The sequence below is a fragment of the Callorhinus ursinus genome, unplaced genomic scaffold (genome assembly GCF_003265705.2).
Source record: "Callorhinus ursinus isolate GAN/ISIS: 27379988/994484 unplaced genomic scaffold, GSC_fseal_2.0 scaffold13, whole genome shotgun sequence".
In the NCBI taxonomy this organism is placed as follows: domain Eukaryota; kingdom Metazoa; phylum Chordata; class Mammalia; order Carnivora; family Otariidae; genus Callorhinus; species Callorhinus ursinus.
In genome coordinates, this window is record NW_027397075.1 from 6,276,443 (window position 1) to 6,299,154 (window position 22,712).

Here is a 22,712-nt window from a genome sequence, read left to right on the forward strand (position 1 = left end):
TCGTAAGTTTGAGCCCCACGTTGGCTGGAGACTTTACGTAAAAAAATAAATAAATAAAATCTTTATAATAAGCAAGAAGTTGGAAACAAACCAAATAGAAAGGCCCATTTAATAGAACACTAGCCAGTTGGTGAAAAAAAAAAAAAGATGCAAAAACAAATAATAAACTAAGAAAAGATATTTGTATCTCAAATTACAAAGGGATAATTGCCCTAACATACAAGTTTCCTTCCTATTAACAACTCACCAAAAAAAAGGCAAAGAATATGAAAAACAACTTGTGTGTGTATGTGTGTGTGTGTGTATATTTGCATAGATAAGTGAGGATCACAATTTGCTAAGACATCCTAACAGGAATGAAAATTAGTACCATCATTGTGAAGAGAATTTAGCAATATGAGTGCATACTACTGTACCCGTATCTACAGCAGTATCTATTGCTAAATTGACCCAGCAATACTTCTAGCAATTTATTCAATATGCATAAAGCAAAGGATGAACAAGCTTATTCACTGCAGCAGTGTTTAGAATAGCAAAAGACCAAAAACAACCTAAACGCCCATCAGTAGGAAACTGGTTAGGGACATTGGATGGAATAAAGTTAGCAGAAGCAAGGACAGTGACCAGAGGTGACTATGAGAACATGAGCAATCCTAACCTGACCTTGAGAATCTCCAGGGAATAGACTTGGGGTTCAAGCCAGTCTTTTCTAGATTCCCAGGGGCAGGAAGACTCCAAATAGCATTTGGGACATGTAAACACTGAAGTCGATTTTATGTTCTAACATAGAAAGATGGCCAGAATATACTATTAAGTAGGAAAAAAGGTCACAGAGTAACATTAAGGGTAATCTCCTTTTCATCTAAAATTTAAACATCATGTATATGTGTTAGTACATGCATAGGAGGAGCACCTGGGTGTCTCATTCCGTTAAGCGTCTGCCTTCGGCTCAGGTCATGATCTTGGGGTCCTGGGATCGAGCCCCACATCGGGCTCCATGCTCAGCGGGGAGCCTGCTTCTCCCTCTCTCTCTGCCTCTCCTCCCTGCTCGTGCTCTCTCTCAAATAAATAAATAAAATCTTTAAAAAAAAAAAAAGATGTGCAAAGGAAAAAACTGGAAAAGAAGTGTATACACCAAGCCATTAAAGCAGTTATTAAGTGCCTACTGTGTGCTAGGTGCTGGGAACATGCAGATCATGAAGAAATTAGAATGTCGGTTCCATGAAGAAAGAGAACTTTGCTGTTTTGCGTCAGTGTCTGGCACATAATACCTACTCAGTAAACAGGTACAGAATGCAGGAACAAAGGAAAGAAGGAACAGAGGCAGGGAGAGAGGGAAGGCTAGAGTTGCTGCCCCCAAGCAGCTCACAGTTATATGCTAGCACGGACACAGATGAGTTGTTCTGGGAAGGGGCAGTGCAGAGAACTCCGGCAGTAAAAGGTTCTGAGCTACTGGGTTTCACATTAACTGTGTCTCATCACTTCCCCATGAACACAAATGGGAAGAGAAGCCAGTGGAAAAAGTCATGACCATGGAACCCGTTTTCAAACTCAAAGCTTATCCTTGGCTTTCACTTCTTTCAGGACAATGCTTGGCCCCACAAAGGAAAACCAGATGATCCAGGATGAGTTGGGGGCAGGAGTGCGGGTGATGCATACCTCCAAAACTGGATTCTATGGAGCCAGAAACCCTTGGAAAACAACACATTTTGTCAATTTCCGGGGGCGATTGGCTTCAGACAACTCGAAGGTGACACCCAATGTCGCCAAGGGGAACTACACAGAAATCTTCAATCGTGGTTCCAGGGAGGGGGGTGGGCAACGCTGGACCCTTGGCTTTCACTGTTTTCCAGTTAGCTCCTTTGCCAAACAAGGAAAGCTTGCCAGGACTTTGTGAAAAATTCCTTGACTCAGAAGCCAGTCCGGAGCGAGATGAGTACATTCTTCTCGGGGTTGCTGTCACTTTTCTGTGCCTGAATAAGCTGTGGACGATTTCATTCCTGGGTTCTTCTCTGATTCCTTTCTGATGGCATTTGCTTAATTACAGTTGCATTTGAATAGCAGAAGCTGCAAGAACACGCCACCAATTCAGGCTAAAAACTTTCCCAAGACTAACGCTTTCGGAGGGCCCCAGAGTCTGCCAAATCTGGGTAGAATTTCTGCCCTGCCTCTTACCGAGTGTGGAGCCCTGCACACATTCCTTCACCTCCCTGAGTTTCTGTTTTCTCACTTGTAAAATGGAGGCGATGATACCTATTTTGCAAGATCGCCATGTACAGATTAAATAAAATCACCTGTGTGTACGTAATAAAATAGAAACAGCTTAGCAAGTGTTGATGTCGTTACTATGACGGATAACATTCGAGTTCTTACTAAACCTTTGACACGCACATGCCTATTTTGATCCTTACAACAACCCCGCGAATTAGCTAATATTTCTACCTCCATTGTGTACGTAGGAAACAGATCCAGAGAGAACGGGCTAATGTACTAATAAGCAGCCAAGCTGGGAGTCAAATCCAGGCCATCAATTTCAGAGTGTCCACTATGAATCATGTTTCTATAGTGGTTCCGGTGTGTAATGGTTATGGAGACTATTCAAGATTAATGCACCCAATGACAAAACAAGCAAGGGATCTGAACAGACATTTCTCCAAGGAAAAATACACAAATGGCCAATCAACACATGAAAAGATGCTCAACATCATGAACTCTCAGGGAACTGCAAATCAAAACCATGATGAGATACCACTTCAGGTCCACCCAGCATGGCCACGCAAACAATCAAATAACCCCCACCACAACCACAGAGTGGACAATGACAAGTGTTGGAGAGTATGTGGAGAAATCAGAACCCTCATACATTGCTGGTGAGAATGTTAAATGGTACGGCTGCTTTGGAAGGCAACTGGCTATTCCTCAAAAAGTTAAACATAGAGTTACCATATAACCTAGCAATTCTACTCGTAGGTATAGACCCAAGAGAACTGAAGACATTTGCTCACACAAAAACTTGCCCACAAATGTTCATAGCTGCTTTACTCTCCATACCCACGTTACTCTCTGCTCATAACCAAAAAGTGGAAATAACCCAAATGTCCATCAACCGATGAATGGATAACCAGAATGTGGGTAACCATACACTGGAATATTTTTCAGCCATATAAAGGAATGAAGTACCAATATGTGCTACAACATGGAGAGGGAGAGAATCTCAAGCAGGCTCCACGCTGAGCGCAGAGCCTGACGGAGGGCTCGATCTCATGACCCTGAGATCATGACCTGAGCCAAAACCAAGAGTCAGATGCTTCACCGACTGCACCACACGGGTGCCCCTGAATTATTTACTTTAAATTGGTGAATTGCATGCTGTGTGAATTATATTTCAATAAAGCTTTTTTATTTTTTAAGCTTTTATTCCTAAGTAATCTCTACACCCAATGTGGGGCTCAAATCCACAACCCTGAGATCGAGAGTAGGCATGCTCCACCAACTGAGTCAGCCAGGCACCCCTCAATAAAGCTATTTTTAAAGAAAAGATTCAATGTAGAAGTAAATTTTAGACTTTTGTATTTGTCACATAACTCACACACATCAAGTAATCCTTAATGAGGAAGACATCACCGTTTTTAGTCTGAGGAAGTAGAAGTGCATGGAGCACATCCCAGGACAGATACCAGTTGAAAAAGTAACTACCCACCAATGAATGACCCAGCTCATTCCAGCCACGTGCCAGACTCAGAGTCATTACCTGGAAACTGGATGCGTGGTGGTAGTCTCCCTTCCAGATAACTCAATTAAATTGCTCACAGCCTGTCTTTATTGCTGTTGGCAGTGGTATTTTACTGTCTTGATGAAAGATCTGCAAGGTTCATGCTTTCACAGAACAGCTCACATGGTGTATAATGTGGTAGCTGATTTCCTGTTCTTTGGACTGTCCTACCCTGTTCCTTGTTTCTTTTCTTTTTTTTTTTTTAAGATTTTATTTATTTATTTGACAGAGAGAGAGAGATAGTGAGAGCAGGAACACAAGCAGGGGGAGTGGGAGAGGGAGAAGCAGGCTTCCCTCCGAGCAGGGAGCCCGATGCGGGCCTCGATCCCAGGACCCTGGGATCATGACCTGAGCCGAAGGCAGACGCGTAACAACTGAGCCACCCAGGCGCCCCTGTCCTACCCTGTTTCTAACTGATACAATTTCTCTGGGGGCTCTGGGAAGTTAGAGGAGGGAGACATGCCTTCACCCTTCCCATACCCCATTTTACCAACAATTTACCTTCCAGACCCTAAGCCAGCTTAACACTGAGAACCTTCTCCCTAGAACAAAGCCAACAGTGTCTTAGTCCATGTCTGCTCTAACAAAAATATCACAGACCCGGCAGCTTGTAAACAGTAGGAATTTGTCGCTCACAGTTCTGGAAGCTGGAAGTCTGAGATCAGGGTGCAGAGGTGTTCAGGTGAGGACCCCTTTCTGGATTGCAGATTTCTCATTGCATCCTCAATGTGGCAGAAGAAGAGAGCTCTCTGAAGCCTCTTTTGCAAAGCACTAATCCCATTCACAAGGACTCACCCTCATGACTTAAGGATTTCCCAAAGACCCCCACCTCCTATTACCATCTCCTTTGGGGATTAGGAACATAGGCACATAGGAACTGGGCGGGGGGGGGGGGGCGGGGGGGGAGGAACACAAACATTCAGACCATAGCAATCAATACAAGTAGAAAGCGAAGTCCTCTGCTCACCATCTATGAGAAGGCAGGGAAGCTCTGTCACACACCTCCAGGGGATAGCACTCACTGGAACTATGGTTCCTGGGAAAGTGAGCCCCGGATTTAGTGGGGGTGCCGCCTACACGGCTGTAAGCCACAACTTCAAGGAGAGGAGATACAGAGAGAAAAAGGAGGATCTGGGTTCGTCTTCATTTCATCAATGTATTATGCACCTGCCGTCACAGCATTGGCCACACTGCCTGGGGCTTTGTGGACTATCTCCGTGAGACAAAAATATCCTGTCTCCCCAGCAGGATTAGAAGCAACTGGAAGGCAAGAAAGATCATTTATTTATCTTGGAATTTTCAACATAAGTGGTCATAAACCAAAATTTGGACACACAGAGTGAAGGTCCGTAACAGACTTCCAAAGATGTCCACATCCTAATTCCCAGAACCCGCGTGTGTGTTACTCTACACGGCAAAAGGGACTTTACGGATGAGTTTGCAGATTGGGCTAAGAATCTTGAGATGGAGGGGGGTGCCTGGGTGGCTCAGTCGTTAAGCGTGCTTAAAACGGCTTATGGTATGTTAAAGAAAAAAAAGGAATGAAAAAGTGTTTTTTTCAAATGTCACGAGCAAACCGTCCCTTGTGAGTCACCGGCCCAGGCTGTGCCTTGGGAAATGGCATGTACTTACTGGCCTGGGCCTCGGTTCTGGAAAGGGAGAGCCCATCCCTGGAACTAGGGCTGTGGTCAGCTCTCTGGCAACACACAGAGCATGGATAGGGTTCACTATCACTATCTACACAAAAATCAGGGTATCACGAGGAACATGGAAATGGAAGGTCGGTGGGTAACCAAGGTATCAACCACACATGGCTGCTTAATACCATAGCTGTATTCCAGCATTCTCTGATCTGTTACCCACATTTTGTCTCTAGGTTCTCCGACCAGTACAGAGAAGGGAGGGGGGAGGTCATGGGAAGAACCACTTCTTGAAAATGGGGAACCTCAGTTAGGGTTCCTGACTGTCCTGCTTTGCCTGGGTTGGCGTGATTTTCCTGGGATTCAGGAATGAAGGCGCCAACCCGGGGGAAGTCCCAGGCAAAATGGAAGGGGCCGGTCACCCAATGACTCACCAAATAGAAATATAGAAGCACGCCTAATGAATTGGTGAATTCTGGTGTCATGGGCTGCTAACACCCCAGAAGGACAAGCCGTCCCCATGTGCCTCTCCTGAAAGCACACTCAACACCACTTTTGAAAAAAAAAATTTAAGTTGATTTATTTTTTTTTTTAGTAATCTCTGCACCCAACATGTGGCTCGAACTCACAACCCCAAGATCAAGAGTTGCATGCTCCACTGACTGAGCCAGCCAGGTGCCCTGACAAATGACCTAGTTCTTCAATATATAAAGTGGAAAGGGGAAAAAACAGAGGTAGGAGGGAACCTATAGACGACAAGACACTTAAGAAACGTATCAACCAATAGCAATGTGCAGATCTTATTTGGATCCTGATTTGAACAAATTAGAGAGAGAAATCTGAACTCTAATAGTATATTTTTGGTGATGTTAAGAAGTTGTTAGTACAGGGGTGCCTGGGTGACACAGTGGTTGGGTGTCTGACTCTTGGTTTCAGCCCGGGACATGATCTCGGGGTCCTGAGATCGAGCCCTGTGTTAGGCTCAACACTCAGTGGGGAGTCTGCTTGAGACTTTGCCCCTTCTGCTTACGCTATCTCTCAAATAAATACTAAAAAAATAAGTTGTTAGTATAATAACGTATTGTAGTTATGCTTTCTCAGGAAGAGTCCTTACTTTTTAGAGACCCATACTGAAATATTTATAGTTGAAATGATATGATACCTAGGTTTGCTTCAAAACAATCCAGGGGGAAGAAGGTGAGGGTAAAGATAAAGCAAACTTGGCCATTGGTGATAATTTTTGAAGCCAAGTGATGGTACATCAGGGTTTATTATGCTATTCTCCTTACTGTGTGAAATGTTGACATGTTCCCTAATCAGAACAATCAAAAGAAGATGCATGGTGTTCTCATTTTTCCCATGTCCTAACCCTCCCTGCTTGGGATGGGGACGGGGGGGCTGTCCTTAGTCACAGGTAGGCCAGTGTCTCAACAGAATTTAGAATGACGCACATCTGTGAATTTTCCAAAATTATCGGTGAAGGACAAAGTCAATTTTTCGTTTTGCCAAATTAAAACAAAACGCTGCGGGAGCACCTGGGTGGCTCAGTCCGTTAAGTGTTTGCTTCCGGCTTGGGTCATGGTCCCTGGGTCAATCCTGCTCAGTTGGGAGTCTGCTTCTCCCTCTCCCTCTGCCCTTCCCCCCACTCATTCTCTCTCTCTCTCTCTCTCTCTCTCTCTCGCTCGCTCTCTTTCTCAAATAAATACATAAAATCTTAAAAAAGAAAAAAAAAAACACCATCAACTCTCAGCACCAATTCCTAACAGCAAGAGCATAGGAACACAATGACATCATTTCAGAAAAGAGTCAGCCTTTCAACTGGGCACCATTAGCCTCACAGACAAACTTGGCTTTGGTGACCCTATTTTCTCAGTTCACCCTGCAGATGACTGCACAAATAGCCTGGGGAAAGGAAGGAAGATGGGGGCCGGGGGAGCTGGCTGATCTCACTTCCCTCTGCTAGTGAGGGAAGGACTTGGAGGCTGTAGGGCTTAAAACCCATAGCTACTCAAGGGGTACAGGGGAGGTTCCCCCGAGTACTCGTGGACCCACTCCTTTTCTTTTCCTTTTTTTTTTTGTTAAAGATTTTATTTATTTATTTGAGAGAGAGAGAGAGCACATGAGAGGGGGGAGGGTCAGAGGGAGAGGCAGACTCCCCATTGAGCAGGGAGCCCGATGCAGGACTCGATCCCGGGACTCCAGGATTATGACCTGAGCTGAAGGCAGTCGCTTAACCGACTGAGCCACCCAGGCGCCCCCCACCCCTTTTCTGAAGCCCTCTTTTATCTACTCCTACTTGTGTGTGGGGGGGTGTTGCAGATTCAAGGGGGGGCTTTCCTGCCAGGGGGCTCTCGGTGTAGGATATTTGGAAATGAGATGCTTTTTGCTCCAGTGGTCGATAACACCCGGCTCACAGCAGCCCGGGCCTTCTGTCTGTAGTCAGCCAACACCCAGGGCTCCTTTGTGACTACAGCGGAGCCGGCCCAGCCGTGGCGCTGGTATTAGCTGGTGGCCTGTGTGTGCCCCTGACACCCGAAGCCCCCATTTCACGCACTGTGACTTGCTCCTCTCCCCACCCTGCCTCCTCTCCCCTGAGACCCACCTCCCAACTGCTTTTGATGTTTTCCTTAAGGCAACGTATTTCAGGATCAGATATGAGCCCGTTTTCCCTGGCAACTCAGGGACACGAGAGAGAGAGATCATTCGGGGTGATGACGAAAATGTTCTGGAACCAGATAGGACCTAGATGGCGCAATGTTATGAATAGAGTAAATGCCACTGCTAGTAAATTATGTCATGTGTACCTTAGCAAAATAAAAAGAGATAAACAAATGAACAGATTGTCCCCTGGGTTCTCCTCGGGGCAAAGTCCTAAAGGAGGTCAGATATGGTTCACCCCACATTTCATAGAGGAGCATCCTGAGGTCCCCCATGGGGAAGGCGAGTTCTCGAGGACACCCGGCATATTAGGCCGAGGATGGGGCAGGACTCCACTTGTCGAATTTCACCCCCTAACCATGAACTTTTGGTCCTGATGAGGGAGCGGCGTAGGCCTTGCCTCCTTTCATAGGAATGGATTCTTGCCAATGGACCTGGTCACCCTCAGGGCACAAGCAGGCACCAGACATGTTTCTTTTGGCTGTGCTATGTCTAATAGTCTCACATTAATTGCCAGCATTTAAAATCAGGCAAGTTCCCATAAAAACCCAGATTTCCAGCCTCTTTTAAGGAGCAGATGCTCTGGCAGCCTTGAACCCACATTCCCATACGGTGGTGATGGGCGCTGATAGGGGTGTGTTCTCTCCAGTTCTCCACACTCCCCACCCACGACTCCCCATTGGCTCCCATTTATCCCCATGCCTCTGTTGTTTTTCTAATGCTCCCCCTGCTTTATTCATTTCCATTGTCTGCTTCCTAAGGGGTGGCACCCCTGCTTTGGCCCTGGGCTGGAGAACGGAGGGTCTCTCTGCACATTTTTGCTGGGTGGTATTGCAGCGACAGGGCAGGGTACTCACCCCTGGGGCTGTGTGTCTCAGCCTTTTCTGCCCTACCTTCACTGTGGCCTCGAGATGCAGCGGGCTAGTTTTGGCTACAGAATCTGCTTCTCTGCGGTGCTTTGCCTTTAAGCACTTCCCCATTTTACAGATGGGGAAGTTACAGGAGAAAGGAACATAGAGCTGTATCCAAAGAAGAAACTCGCTTGAAGCCTAGCGTTGTGTCCGAGTGGATGCGGGCGTAGAGGGGCGTCTCCACGCAAAGGAATAGATTCAGCCATGAAAAGGAACAAAGTTCTGATACATGCCACAACATGGACGGACCTTGAAAACATTTTGCTAAGTGGAAGAAACCCTTCAAAAAAGGGCACGTTGTGTATGACTAATGCGAGGTGCCTAGAAGAGGCAAATTCGGAGAAGGTAGAATAGAGGTCAGGAGGGTCTTGGGGGGCAGGGGATGGGGAGCTGGTGTTGCATGACCACAGAGCTTCTGTTCAGGGTGATGAAAAATTTTGGAAATGATGATAATCATTGCGTAATACTGTAAACGTGATTAATGCCACTGAAATGTTCACTTAAAAAAGGATTTAAATAAGGGCGCCTGGGTGACTCAGTCGGTTGAGTGACTGACTCTTGGTTTTGACTCGGGTCATGATCTCGGGGTCCTGAGATCAAGCCCTGTGTCGAACCCCGTGTCAGGCTCTGCACTCAGCACAGAGTCTGCTTGTCCCTCTCCCTCTGCCCCTCCCCTCCCCACCCCCACTCTCTCTCTCCCAAATAAATAAAATCTAAGAAGAAAAAGGGGTAAAAATGGCACATTTTAGATGCTTTAGCACAATAAAAGAAATAATAAAAAAATGTTATTATCAACAGGAACTTGCACGAGGTACCTCTGCCCCTCTCTCCCCTGGTAGTGCTGCTAAACATAGAGAAAGGGGATCAAAATGTTTTAAAAGTTTTATTGTCAGGGCGCCTGGGTGGTTAAGCGTCCACTTTCGGCTCAGGTCATGATCCCAGGGTCCTGGGATCGAGCCCCGCATCGGGCTCCCTGCTCCGCGGGAAGCCTGCTTCCCCCTCTCCCCCTCCCCCTGCTTGTGTTCCCTCTCTCTCTGTCTGTCAAATAAATAAAATCTTTAAAAAAAAATTCTATTGTCATTGAAGACACCAGGGACAGGGTGAGTGACCCTTCCCTTCCAACTCTCAATACGTGGTAACTTGCGCTTGGTCCCCACACATGGGCTTACCTGCGGCTCCTCTCCTTTGACCTCCTCATCATATTCATGGTGCTCAGTGGAGTTGTACTGTGTCATCCTGCAGGGTGATGATCCAATCCATGTGTGTTCTGTAAGCATCACAGTATCACATGAGCAGAGATCATGCCCGGTTTTCAGTTCAACATTATATCCCCTGCACGTACGCCAGGGCCTGGCACATAGTAGGCTTTTAACCAATATCTCATGAATGCAAGACTAGAAGTTCATAAGACAGGCATCTGCCAGATCAAAGTGTCACCTGTGGAAGATCCATGGTCAGCCTCCACCGTGTTGCCCAGATGATGCTTCCTTGATGATTTATCCTGCTGGGGGGCCATTCTCCCTTTCTGGCTAGCCCCCCCCCTTTTTTTTAAGATTTTATTTATTTGACAGAGAGAGAGAGAGAGAGAACACAAGAGTGGGGAGGGTCCCTCACTGAGCAAGGAGCCCGATGTGGGGCTCGATCCCAGGACCCTGGGATCATGACCTGAGCCGAAGGCAGATGCTTAATGACAGAGCCACCCAGGCTCCCCTTAAACATTTTTTTTATTTTAAATTTTTATTTATTTAGGGCGCCTGGGTGGCCCAGTTGGTTAAATTTTTATTTATTTATTTTTGAGAGAGAGAGAGAGAGCACACAAGCAGGGGGAGGGTCAGAGGAAGAAGCAGACTCCCTGCTGAGCAGGGAGCCCTATGCCGGACTTGATCCCAGGACCCTGAGATCATGACCTGAGCCAAAGGCAGACACTTAACTGGCTGAGCCACCCAGGCGCCCCAACTCGGTGATTTTTTAAAAAATTCATTTAGTTGTGCAACCATCACCACAATACAGTTTTAGAATACTTTCATCACCCCAGTAAGATCCCTCATGCCCATTTATTGTCAACTCCATTCCCACTCCAAGCCCCAAGCAACTACTAATCCACTTTCCATCTCAAAGGATTTGCCTTTTCTGAACATTTCATAGGGATGAGATCGAATAATTCATGGTCTTTTGTGACTAGCTTCTTTTCTTAGCATGTTTTCGAGCTTCACCCATGTTATAGCATGTATCAGTAATTTATTCCTTTTTATTACTCAACATTGTTTGTTTAACCACTCATCAGTTCCTGGATATTTGTGTTGTTTCTACGTTTGTCTATTACGAATAATGCTGCTATGAACATTCCTGTACAAGGCTTTATATGGACATATGTCTTCATTTCTGGGTTGTAAATACCTAGGAAGTCAGTTGATGGATCATATGGTAAGTTTCTGTTTACACGTTTAATAAACTGCCAAACTGTTTTTCCAAAGTGGCTGCACCATTTTACATTCCTACCAGAAATGTTTGAGGGTTTCTGTTTTCCACATCCTTACCATTTGTTATTCTGGCTTTTTTTGTTTTTTTTTTATTATAGCCATCTGGGTGGATATGAAGTGGTATCTCATTGTGGTTTTAATTTGCATCTATGTAATGATGAATGTTGTTTGGCATCTCTTCATGAAACATTTCCTCACTCTTAAGAGCAAGTCATGAAGAAATAGTAGCCTCACTCCTTCTAAACAGATGTGAGGTCTGGGACCTTTTCACCATCCTAGGATGAGTGACCTAGAGGAGGGAAGAACTCAGAAAGCTGCACCAATGAAACAGTACCCAGAGTCCATCCAATCTTCAGTCGTCTTCAGTCACAGGAGCCAATAAATCCTTTGTATGGTTGAAGCCAACTTGAGTTGGATTTTCTGTTACTTGCACTTTGTTGAGTATAATGGAGAGAGGCAAATTTCCTTATCAATTCTGGTGCACAGACTGAGCATTTGGAATGAACATGGCATGCTTGCTCAAGTGAAGACTAAGAACTCAGTTCAAGGAACACAAGGGTGGTTCAGTCAGTTAAGCATCTGACTTGGACTCAGGTCATGGTCTCAGGGTCCTAGGATCAAGCCCCGATTCAGGCTCCCTGCTCAGCTGGAACTCTGCTTGTCCCTCTACCCTTCCCCCTGCTTGTGCATGCCCTCTCTCTCCCAAATAAATAAATAAATAAATAAAATCTTAAAAAAAAAAAGGGAACACAATTCAAGTAGAACAAAGGAGTTGATGGAGGGAGATACCTGGCTTCAACACAGACATCCAAGAACAAGAATGGAGGAAGGCAGAGAGAGGAGAATGAGCTAAAAGTGGCCAGAGGACACCGCACTGAAAAACAGCACAGAATATTATTTTAGCCCAAAGTAAGAAATGTGTAATGGTTCCTTTGTGAGAAAGAACAAGAAATTAGTATCAGAATGAATACTATTGTATAAGATACACAATCCATTACGTGCCTTTCTCTTCAAGTTATTAACATTACGGAGTCTTCATGAGTTCAGTCATTCTTCACTTCTCCTTTTCTCATCTCAATAAAGTCCCAATAGCACAGATGTTGGATAGATATTGGATAAATAATATCCAATAGTTGGAGAGATAGAATATGATGGGGAAAATTATGTGGCTTTAACAGCAACATAAGAGTTTCTTTCGAGGTGGGAATTCTTTGTCAATCAGGATGACTCAGTAAGTGCTTGAGTTGGATAGTGAGCCTCCTCTTCTTCCCCAGGCCTTTAGGGTCCTACAGCATCCCGGCTTCAGAAAAGGGGCAGCCACCCAGACAAGGAGAAAGAGAAGCAGCTGGTCTCCCAGGGGGAATCCTAGAAGGAGAAGATGAGGAGCGGAGATAGGGAGGAGAGGAAATGAGAAACCAGTGGGACAGTGGAAAGCTACGCACTATCTCCTAAAATCTCCACTTGACCTGTTGTTGTAGAAACTAAAGAAGCTGAATTCACACTGGACTTGGTGTGGTGTGCAAAAGAGATAGCACACAGACAAACTGGAACCCAAGTGGCAAGGGTGGCCAGGAAAACATAAATCTCCCAGGAAGAAGCAGAAGTCAAGGGCAGGACTTTGGATTTCTGCGAGTTCTGGGGCATAGGATGGAAGGTGTCTCTAAGACAGTTTCATGTTTTGCCTTTTGTGGCGGGATGGTCCCCAGCTGGTATCTGAGTTACATACACCTATCTGAACTAGATGAACTCTTGTTCAACCATTACAGTCAATGGCTTGGGAAACAGATGAATTTGTACAGATAGACACGAGAAAAAGAGTGCTAGAATAAACTGAGTACAAGGGAACTGAAGAGTCACCAAGATCTCCATTGCCCCAAAATTCCAGGTCCACATGTTTTTAAGTTTTTATTTAAATTCCAGTTAGTTAGGTGCCTGGGTGGCTCAGTCGTTAAGCATCTGCCTTCAGCTCAGGTCATGAACCCAGGGTCCTGGGATCGAGCCCCTCATGGGGCTCCCTGCTCAGCGGGAAGCCTGCTTCTCCTTCTCCCACTCCCCCTGCTTGTGTTCCCTCTCTCGCTTTGTCTGTGTCTGTCAAATAAATAAATAAAATCTTTAAAATAAAATGAATTCCAGTTAGTTAACATACAGTGTAATGTTAGTTTCAGGCGCACAACATAGTGATTCAACATTTTCGTACAACACCCAGAGCTCATCACAATAAGCACACTCCTTAATCCCCATCACCCGTTTCACCCATCCCGCCTCCCCTTCCCCTCTGGTAACCATCAGTGTGTTCTCTATAGTTAGGAGTTTGTTTCTCAGCTTTATAAGTGGATTCTACCAAACTTTTTTTTTTAAAGATTTTATTTATTTGACAGAGAGAGAGACACAGCGAGAGAGGGAACACAAGCAGGGGGAGTGGGAGAGGGAGAAGCAAGCTTCCTGTCGAGCAGGGAGCCCGATGCGGGGCTTGATCCCAGGACCTCATGACCAGAGCCGACGGCAGACACTTAACGACTGAGCCACCCAGGTACCCCCCCTACCAAACTTTCAAAACACGATTTGAAACAGAGAGAGAAAGAAAACTTCCCAGATAACATGAGACTGGTGTGATCTTGATTCTAAAACCAGAGAAGATCAACACGAGAAAATTAAAGGCCCATTTCACTTATGAGTGTAGATGCCAAAATCCTGCCTAATGTTGAACTATCCTTGCAGTCCAGGGATGACTCCCACTTGGCTATGGTATGTGTGCTGCTAAAGGTGATTTGCTAGTATTTTATTGAGGATTTTTGCATCTTAATGTGCTGCTAAATGTGATTTGCTAGTATTTTATTGAGGATTTTTGCATCTATGATCATCAGGAATATTGGCCTACAGTTTTCTTTTCTTGCATTGTCTTTGGTTTTGGTATCAGGTGATGGTGGCCTCATAAAATGAGTTTGGAGGGTCTGGAGGTGTTCCTTCTTCTACTTTTGGAAGAGTTTAAGAAGGATTTGTATTAGCTATTGGAATGTTTGGTAGAATTCAGCCACAAAATCATCTGGTCCTGGGCTCTTCTTTGCTGAAAGTTTTTGATTACTGATCAATCTCCCTATTTGTTACTGATCTGGTCAGGCTTTCTATCTCTTCTTGATTCAGAAAATGTGGTATAGGAGTGCCTAGCTGGCTCAGTCAGCAGAGCATGCAAGTCTTGATCTTGGGGTTGTGTGTTCAAGCCCCACGATGTGTGTAGAGATGACTTAAAAATAAAATCTTTAAAAAAGAAAGAGCATGTGGTATATATCTATACAATGGAATACTATTCAGCCTTAAAAAAGGAAATCTTGCCATCTGCAATGACATGGATAAACCTGGATCAATTTATAATAAGTGAAATAAGCCAGCCATAGAAAGACAAATACTGCATGATCTCACTTATTTGTGGAATCTAAAATGGTCACATTCATAGAAGCAGACAGTAGAGTGGTGGTTGGCAAGGGCTCAGGGGAGGGAGAAATGGGGAGATGCTGGTCAAGGACTACGAGCTTTCAATTACGCAACAGGAATAAGTTCTAGAGATCAAACTGATGTACGACACTGATCACAGTTAACAATACTATACTGAATACTTGAAGTATGCTAAGAGAGTAGATCTTAAGTGTCCTGACCCCCTCCACACACACACACACACACACACACACACACACACACACACACAAGAAGATAGTAAATATATTAATTAGCTTAGTTGTGGTGATTATTTCATAATGTGTACGAATATCAAGTCAAGTTGTACACCTTAAGTATATACAATTTCTAATTGTCAGTCATACCTCAATAAAGGTGGGAGCAGAAAGAGAGGAAAAGTTTACCTAGGAAATTAGCCAACTGGACCCAACAATGTATTAAGAAAATAGTAACCTGTGGGCGCCTGGGTGGCTCAGTCGGTTGAGCGGCTGCCTTCAGCTCAGGTCATGATCCCAGGGTCCTGGGATCGAGTCTCGTGTTGGGCTCCCTGCTCCTTGGGAGGCTGCTTCTCCCTCTGCTTCTCTCTCTCTCTCTCTCTCTCTGTCTCTCATGAATAAATAAATAAAATCTTTAAAAAAAAAAAAAGAAAATAGTATACTGTGATCAAGTAAGGTTTATCTCAGGAATGCAAGGATAGCTCAAAATAAGAAAACCTACCCTTGTAATTCATCATATTATTAGGCTAAAGGGAGTAAATCCTGTGATTATCACACTTCACATAGAGAAAACATTTGATATCATTCAATCAAGAATGTTATACAGGGAAGTCAAATAACAAAGTAGTGCCCCTTCTGGAATTATAAGGTGGGACATTTTCATTCAATGCTTAGTGAGTTACTGACTACTATGTACAAAGCACTGTGCTAGGAGGGGAAGAATGAAGGAGAGTAAGTCGGAGGGGGAGACGAACCATTAGAGACGATGGACTCTGAAAAACAAACTGAGGGTTCTAGAGGGGAGGGGGGTGGGGGGATGGGTTAGCCTGGTGATGGGTATTAAAGAGGGCACGTTCTGCGTGGAGCACTGGGTGTTATGCACAAACAATGAATGAAGGAACACATCAAAAACTAATGATGTAATGTATGGTGATTAACATAACAATACAAAATTATTTTTAAAAAAGGCACTGTGCTAGGTGGGCTTCTTACATGGTATCTTTAGCCCTTATTACCCCCATATGCAGTAGGTTCTATTATAATCCCCATTTTATGGACGCATACCCTATTGTGTGCTTCCCCGCTGTGAGTCATGTGGCCCCAGAGACAGTATCCCTACTCTCAGAAAAACAAGAGCCCCAGCTCTGCCATGGGCCACAGGCACAAAGAGTTTCCTCATCTTTGTCGGAGGCCCCCAGGAGGGTGTCCTTCCCATTCAGCATGCCAAGAGATATGGATCAGCAGAAACCAAGCCTGGAAGTCTGCAAAGAGGAAGAGTGACAGGCCTTGGCCGTCACCAGTGTCTTCCTCCCACGAGACTCTGGTTCCAGGCAGAACCCCAAGCTTATTATTTATAGCTCTCCGTTCCCCAGCTGGAGGGGGAGCTCTGTCTGTGTATTTAGCTGCTGGATCATTCGTCCAGAGACTGAAAAGCCGACTGAGCCTCGTGAACAGTCAGGAAGAACTGAAACTGGTGATCTCCACTGATCTAGAAGCCAGCGAAGCCCATGCATCTGTATGCCAGGAGAGACCCCAGCAAACCGGGTCCCACTCTTGGAGATGCTTCTTCCTGGAGGTTCTGTTCTTTTCAGAGACACTCTATATCCTCCCAACACTTCACTCAGGACTCTCCTGTTCCCTGGCTTCTGGGCTATGGCAACCCATGGTTCAGGCCTGGGTTCAAATCCCAGCTCTGAAACTTCCTAGTTGTGTGACCTCCAGAAAGGGACTGAACCCCTTTCTAAGCTTCACTTCCTCATCTACAAAATGGAATCTGTAAAAGTAGCTACTTCATGGGGTTGTGATGAGGAAGAAATAAGATAAAACATGCAAATGGCATAGCACTGAGTCTCACCTACCAAGCACCCATCACATGTTAATTCATGTCAGCAGTAGCGGTCGTGGTGATTGGTAATACTATTATTATGATCGTTACTACTACTACCATTACTATGACTGTCGTCCCATCTCAGGACAAAGCAGAAGGACAGCAGGTGGTAGTGGCTTTCACAAGACCATTTACTCGCTGAAGTCCTTGGTAAAGGACTTGAATGGTCGTGTATCCCAGTCTCCCAGGTGATGCCTGACCTCACCAGGATTCTATAAACACCATGCACTTCCATCCAGTGGCTCATTCCATCTTTTGGATAGTCAGGAAGTTCTACCTTCCGGCAAAGGACATTTGGAGTTGCCTCCTATGCTTCGTATTTTCCATCTACCCATCCATATCTACTCTCTACCTCCTCTACCCGGCTTTCTGCCCCGGGGCGGGGGGGGGGGCTGATGAATATGAATTACATCAACACTAATTGATCATTGCCCTCTTGTTTATAGTTGGGGTCAGCCCCTGGGAGACACCAGCAGGACAGTAGCACCAGAGGAAAGAGGCTGCAGTGTTAATACCCCCAGCTCTCTCTTTTCCAGACACAGCATGCTGATGGCATTCCTCCACCAAAGGCCACAGCTCTTGCCAGGCAGCCTTCTAAAACTGGAGTTACTCTGGGTTCTGCTAACTGGTCTCTCTGGTTGCAGATTCAAGCAGGAAGAGAAATGCTGTGATCAGGGAAGTAGAGAATGCAGAGGGAGCAAGGAAAGGGGCATCCAACCCAGCCAGGCTGGGGAGGGGGGTGCGGATAATCAGCAAAATATTTCCCTACAGGCTTCCAAATCTGCTACCTTTCAGTTGATGATCAAGACTATTAATTTTCCTTATGTTTAGGCTAGACGCATCTGGGACTGGTAAACTGGTCTGGTTTCCAGCACTTTGCAACAAGTCAAAGTGAGCCCCAGAGCACAGGAAGCCGTCAGATTTGTTCAGGGCTATGTCCCCAGAACCCAGCACACAGCCATGATCTAACATAACAGGCACAGGGTGGCCAAGCCATACAATTCCGGGGGCACCTGTGTCCTGTGCATTCTCTACACATCACACCTCACCCCCAAGGAGTGCACAATAGAGGGGACTGTGTCAGTCTATCCACATCTGCTAAATAAAGGAATGAATGAATTGGCTCTACTCCCCAAATTAAAAAAGCCACAGACTCATTTCATTTGGAAGATTTCTCTGTGGGTTGTGACAGGTGAAAAGGGGGGAAATTTTCAATTATGGGGAAGTGGCTGCATTAGTCAGAGTTCTCCAGAGAAACAGAAACAACAGGAGACATACATAAAAAGAGATTTACTCCCAGCAATTGTCTCACGTGATTATGGGGGCTGAGAAGTCCCAATGTCTGCAGTTGGTGAGCTGGAGACCCAAGAGAGCTGATGGCCTAAGTTCCCATGTGAGTCCAAGTCCGAAAGCAGGAAAAGGCTGATGACCCAGCTCCAAAAACGTCTCCCTTACCTTTCCTTTTTGTTCCGCTCAGTTCTCCAATGGCCTGGAAGAGCCCACTGCACTGGGGAGGGCAATGCAATGCACTCTCTCTACAGGTTCAAAAGTTTCTCTCCTCCAGAAATACTCTGACAGACACACCCAGAGTAATGTTTAACCAAATATCTGGGCACACTGTGCCCCCTCAAGTTGACAAACGAAGTTGACCCCGTCGGTGCTAAAGCTTTCAAAGGTGTTAGAGTCCAGAGTAACCAAATGCCCGAAAAGCACTTAAAGTCCAAATTCCTGTCATTTTTTTAGTTGGATCTCCGTGTTCCCCTTACCACACCTGGGAGCCTCACTCGGCGACAGAACACACACGCACGCACGCACGCACGCACGCAGAGCTATAGTCACAGTCCTGGAGGCATCCAGGCAGAAGAACAGGAGTAACAGGCATCTATCCTACGATCCGACCTTCCTCTCCAGCTGGGAATGGTTGGTTTTCAACTGCCCACTTGGCAAAACCGCTGGGACCACTGCCAGGTCTCTGGGGAAACAAGGCAAGTGGTTGGGAACTGTTGAGAATTCCCTCCAGCAGCCCCTGCCCAGGAATGCCAGGCCCCCGTGGTGGGACCTCCGTGCCTCTCAGGGGGCAGAGCTCCTCTCTGTTAGGGAGCCTGGGATGCTGATGAATCCCCCACAGTTGGGCTGGGTGGGGTTATGTGGAAAGGAGAGGGCAGAGCACCATAAGAACTGGCTTTTATTTATTTTTTTTGAAAGATTTTATTTATTTGTCAGAGAGAGAGAAAGCACGCACAAGCAGGGGGAGCGGCAGGCAGAGGGAGAAGCAGGCTTCCCGCTGAGCAGGGAGCCCGATGCGGGGCTCGATCCCAGGACCCCGGGATCATGACCTGAGCCGAAGGCAGACGCTTAACCAACTGAGCCACCCAGGGATCCCAAGAACTGGCTTTTAATTAACGACTTATTGTGAACCTGGCACTGGATCTTATTTAATTCTCACAACGGCTGCCCTGCTCCCTGCCATGGTCATTCATTTTTAAGAGCAGAAACTGAGGCCCAGGGAAGTTAAGGGACTTGCCCCACTTCACAGATGAGGAAACAGGTACAGAGAAGCTGGATTGCTTAACCATAAGAGCACAGAGCTGCTGAGTGGGGAGGCTGGGAAAGATGCCAGACTTCCAAAGAAAAAGAAGAGCAGAAGAGACCACTGGTGGGGGAAGAAGGGGACCACCTCAGTCCATATTTTGACTTGTCCTTTATTTTTTTATTCCTATTCAGCATCCGAAACCTCCTCTGAGATGCCTTCCCCAACTCCCCTCCTTCCTCCTGCTCTATCCTGCCAACGGACAGCCTCCAATGAATTTTCTTTCAACATGAATTTATCATTAACATTTAAAAATTGGGAGATTTCACATTTCAAAAATCTAGATATCTAGCCTTTGTTTAAAAAAGACTGGGTGCCTGGGTCCTGGCCAGTGCTGCCCCATGGCATGAAGACGGGGACACGTAAGGAGAAGGGTCTACACTATCAGCTTCCACCATCTGGGTCCCTTGCCCCACAACCTATTTGAACTCTGTTCCTTCTCGAAGTTGGTTCGAGCTACACTGTCCTCTTGGCTGTTTCTCAGACACATCCAGCTCCTTCCCACTGAAGACACCAGCCCCGTCTTATACTCAAAATGCTCTTCTTCAGGATCAGCTTGGGACTGGAGCCCTCCTTCCCTGGTCTCAGTCAATTGTCCCCCAAAGAGCAGCACACACAACCCCTTATTAGGGGTTGAATTGTGTCCCCTAGAATAAGATATGTTGAAGCTCTAACACCCCAGCCCACCCCTGGTACCTGCAACATGACTTTATTTGGAAATAGGGTCTTTGCAGATGTAGTCGGGTTAGTCTAATCATCTTTGGCAAGGGGATGGAATAAACTAGGGCAAATATGACCACTTGGGCCACCTCTTCAGAAACATACTGGGGGACATCTAAAGAAGGGGGAAGCTACCCAAAACAGACAGGAAGAAGGGAATACATGAAATAGTGATGCGTGAAACCACAAAACCCCCTATGGCTAAGTCCCTGGACAACAGTCAACAAGTGTTTACTGAGCACCTACTCCATGAATGCACCAGAGTGTAAACTCGGGGCCAACTGCTCAGCTATTCTACTTTAACCCACAGAAAGACTATGAGTGATACAAGGTACACCCCTTGCAAGAATTGAGAGCCCTGATTACACTGAAAGCAAGTTCAATGGTCCTTCACCTAGGGAAGCTAGAAACCAAAATAGCATTAACAGACTGAAATGAATGTTATCACTATGAACAGTTTGTTACACTGCTTCATTCTCAAATGTTCCACTGCAAATTTCCATAGGAAGAGGGGATAGTCTTATATTCTTGGTACATGCTAAGCTTTTTTACATTCATTTTCCCATTTAGAGGGCGGCTATTATTATTTTTATGCCTCTTTAAAGATGAGCCTGATGCACAGAGAGATTCAATTACTTGTCCCAGGTCACACAGCTGGTACATGGTGGAGCCAAATGTCTCTGAGTCTCGGGCTTTAGATCACTATTCTTTATGCTATTTTCCTAGACAGGGACCATCCATTCATGACAGGTGATGTGATAGAATAACATAAATGTCATGTAGACATAAGAAAAGTGAGAGCCAGGGGTGCCTGGGTGGCTCAGTCGGTTAAGAGTCCAACTCTTGATTTTGGCTCAGATCATGATCTCAGGGTCTTGAGATCGAGCCTCACATCAGGCTCTGCGCTAGGCGTGGAGCCTGCTTAAGATTCTCTCTCTCCTTGGGGCACCTGGGTGGCTCGGTCGTTAAGCATCTGCCTTCGGCTCAGGTCATGATCCCAGGGTCCTGGGATCGAGCCCCGCATCGGGCTCCCTGCTCCGCAGGAAGCCTGCTTCTCCCTCTCCCACTCCCCCTGCTTGTGTTCCCTCTCTCTGTGTCTCTCTCTGTCAAATAAAAATAAATAAATAAGTGGTTCACTAGCTGGCCTTTAAAAAAAATTTTTCATAAAAAAAAAAGATTCTCTCTCTCCTTTTCCCTCTGCCCCGCCCTCCCTTAAATAAAAAAAAGAAAAGAGGGGGCGCCTGGGTGGCTCAGTTGTTAAGCATCTGCCTTTGGTTCAGGTCGTGATCCCGGGGTCCTGGGATTGAGCCCCACATCGGGCTCTCTGCTCCGCGGGAAGCCTGTTTCTCCCTCTCCCACTCTCCCTGCTTGTGTTTCCTCTCTCGCTGTGTCTCTCTCTGTCAAATAAATAAATAAAATCTTTTATAAAATAAAAAAAAGAAAAGAAAAGTGAAAGCCATACACTGTGAAAATTTCATTTTGATTGAACATCATTTCCCAGATCAGTCTTTTGTGTCCCTGCTATATCTAACACTTCAAGGCTGAAAGCCTATGGACAAGTAGGGACAAAAACCAAATGCATTTTCAGAGACAATCATTAAATAACAAGGGTGCAAATATTTATCCAGGAAGTATCAGAAAATATCAGGCAAATTATCATCCTCTGACTTTATATTAAATTAGAAAGTAAATAATGGAAACACTAAATTTGTACACAAACAAAAATTTCAAGTGAATACTATTTGTCTGGTTTGCTAACCGGAAATCAGCCACTGTCTCCACCAAGCAATTATAAACAGACTCTAATCGCCTGGCTGGAAATGAAAAGCAAACCTGCTCTAAGTCTAAAGCTTGCTGCTCTCATTAGTTTAGTAACATTGTAGTGTTCAGTAACAGCCATGAGGATTAGCACCCACCAGCTGGGCTAATCTGACAAAGGCAATTTAAACCCCCAAAGAAACAAGACGTAATTATAATTTATAAAGATAAAGGCTTAAAATGTGTTTCTGAACACCAAACAAATGCAATATGTATCTCTCTCTTACAACGTGGGTGGCAGTATAGATATTATTCCTGATCCAAGGGGCTTTGGACAATGTGGATTGAGAGGTTCTATATCCTTAAATAATATATATATTAAATATAAATATATATTTATATATTTACATATTTATGTTCTATTAAATATATATATATATTTTGATCCAGAAGTTCATTCCCAGAAACTTATTTTTATGAAATTAAGAAAGCCTTCGAAGACTTGGCTACAAGAATGTTATCATTGTGTTGTCTAAAATAATGAAGGGGCACCTGGGGGGCATAGCTGGTTAAGCACCCAACCCTTGGTTTCCACTCAGGTCGTGATCTCAGGGTCCTGGGATCCAGCCC

General features: G+C 45.4%; 1 protein-coding gene across 5 annotated transcripts in view; it reads right to left on the minus strand.

Moving 5' to 3' along the window:
* Positions 1 to 18,590, minus strand: part of TNFRSF17 (TNF receptor superfamily member 17) — a 47,892-nt gene extending 29,302 nt beyond the window's left edge. The window contains exons 1-3 of one of the 5 annotated variants that reach the window (XM_073899505.1): positions 18,470 to 18,579; positions 15,365 to 15,539; positions 10,151 to 10,248 (exon numbers count right to left, since the gene is read on the minus strand). In XM_073899505.1, the coding sequence (XP_073755606.1) occupies positions 10,151 to 10,216 (66 nt within the window). In that variant the 5' untranslated portion in view covers positions 10,217 to 10,248; positions 15,365 to 15,539; positions 18,470 to 18,579. Of the gene's footprint in view, positions 1 to 4,739; positions 5,033 to 10,150; positions 10,253 to 15,364; positions 15,540 to 18,326; positions 18,371 to 18,469 lie in introns of those variants that run through there. The other 4 variants (XM_073899506.1, XM_025855589.2, XM_073899507.1 and 1 more) reach the window with 4 other exon arrangements.
* Positions 18,591 to 22,712: the final 4,122 nt, after the last annotated feature.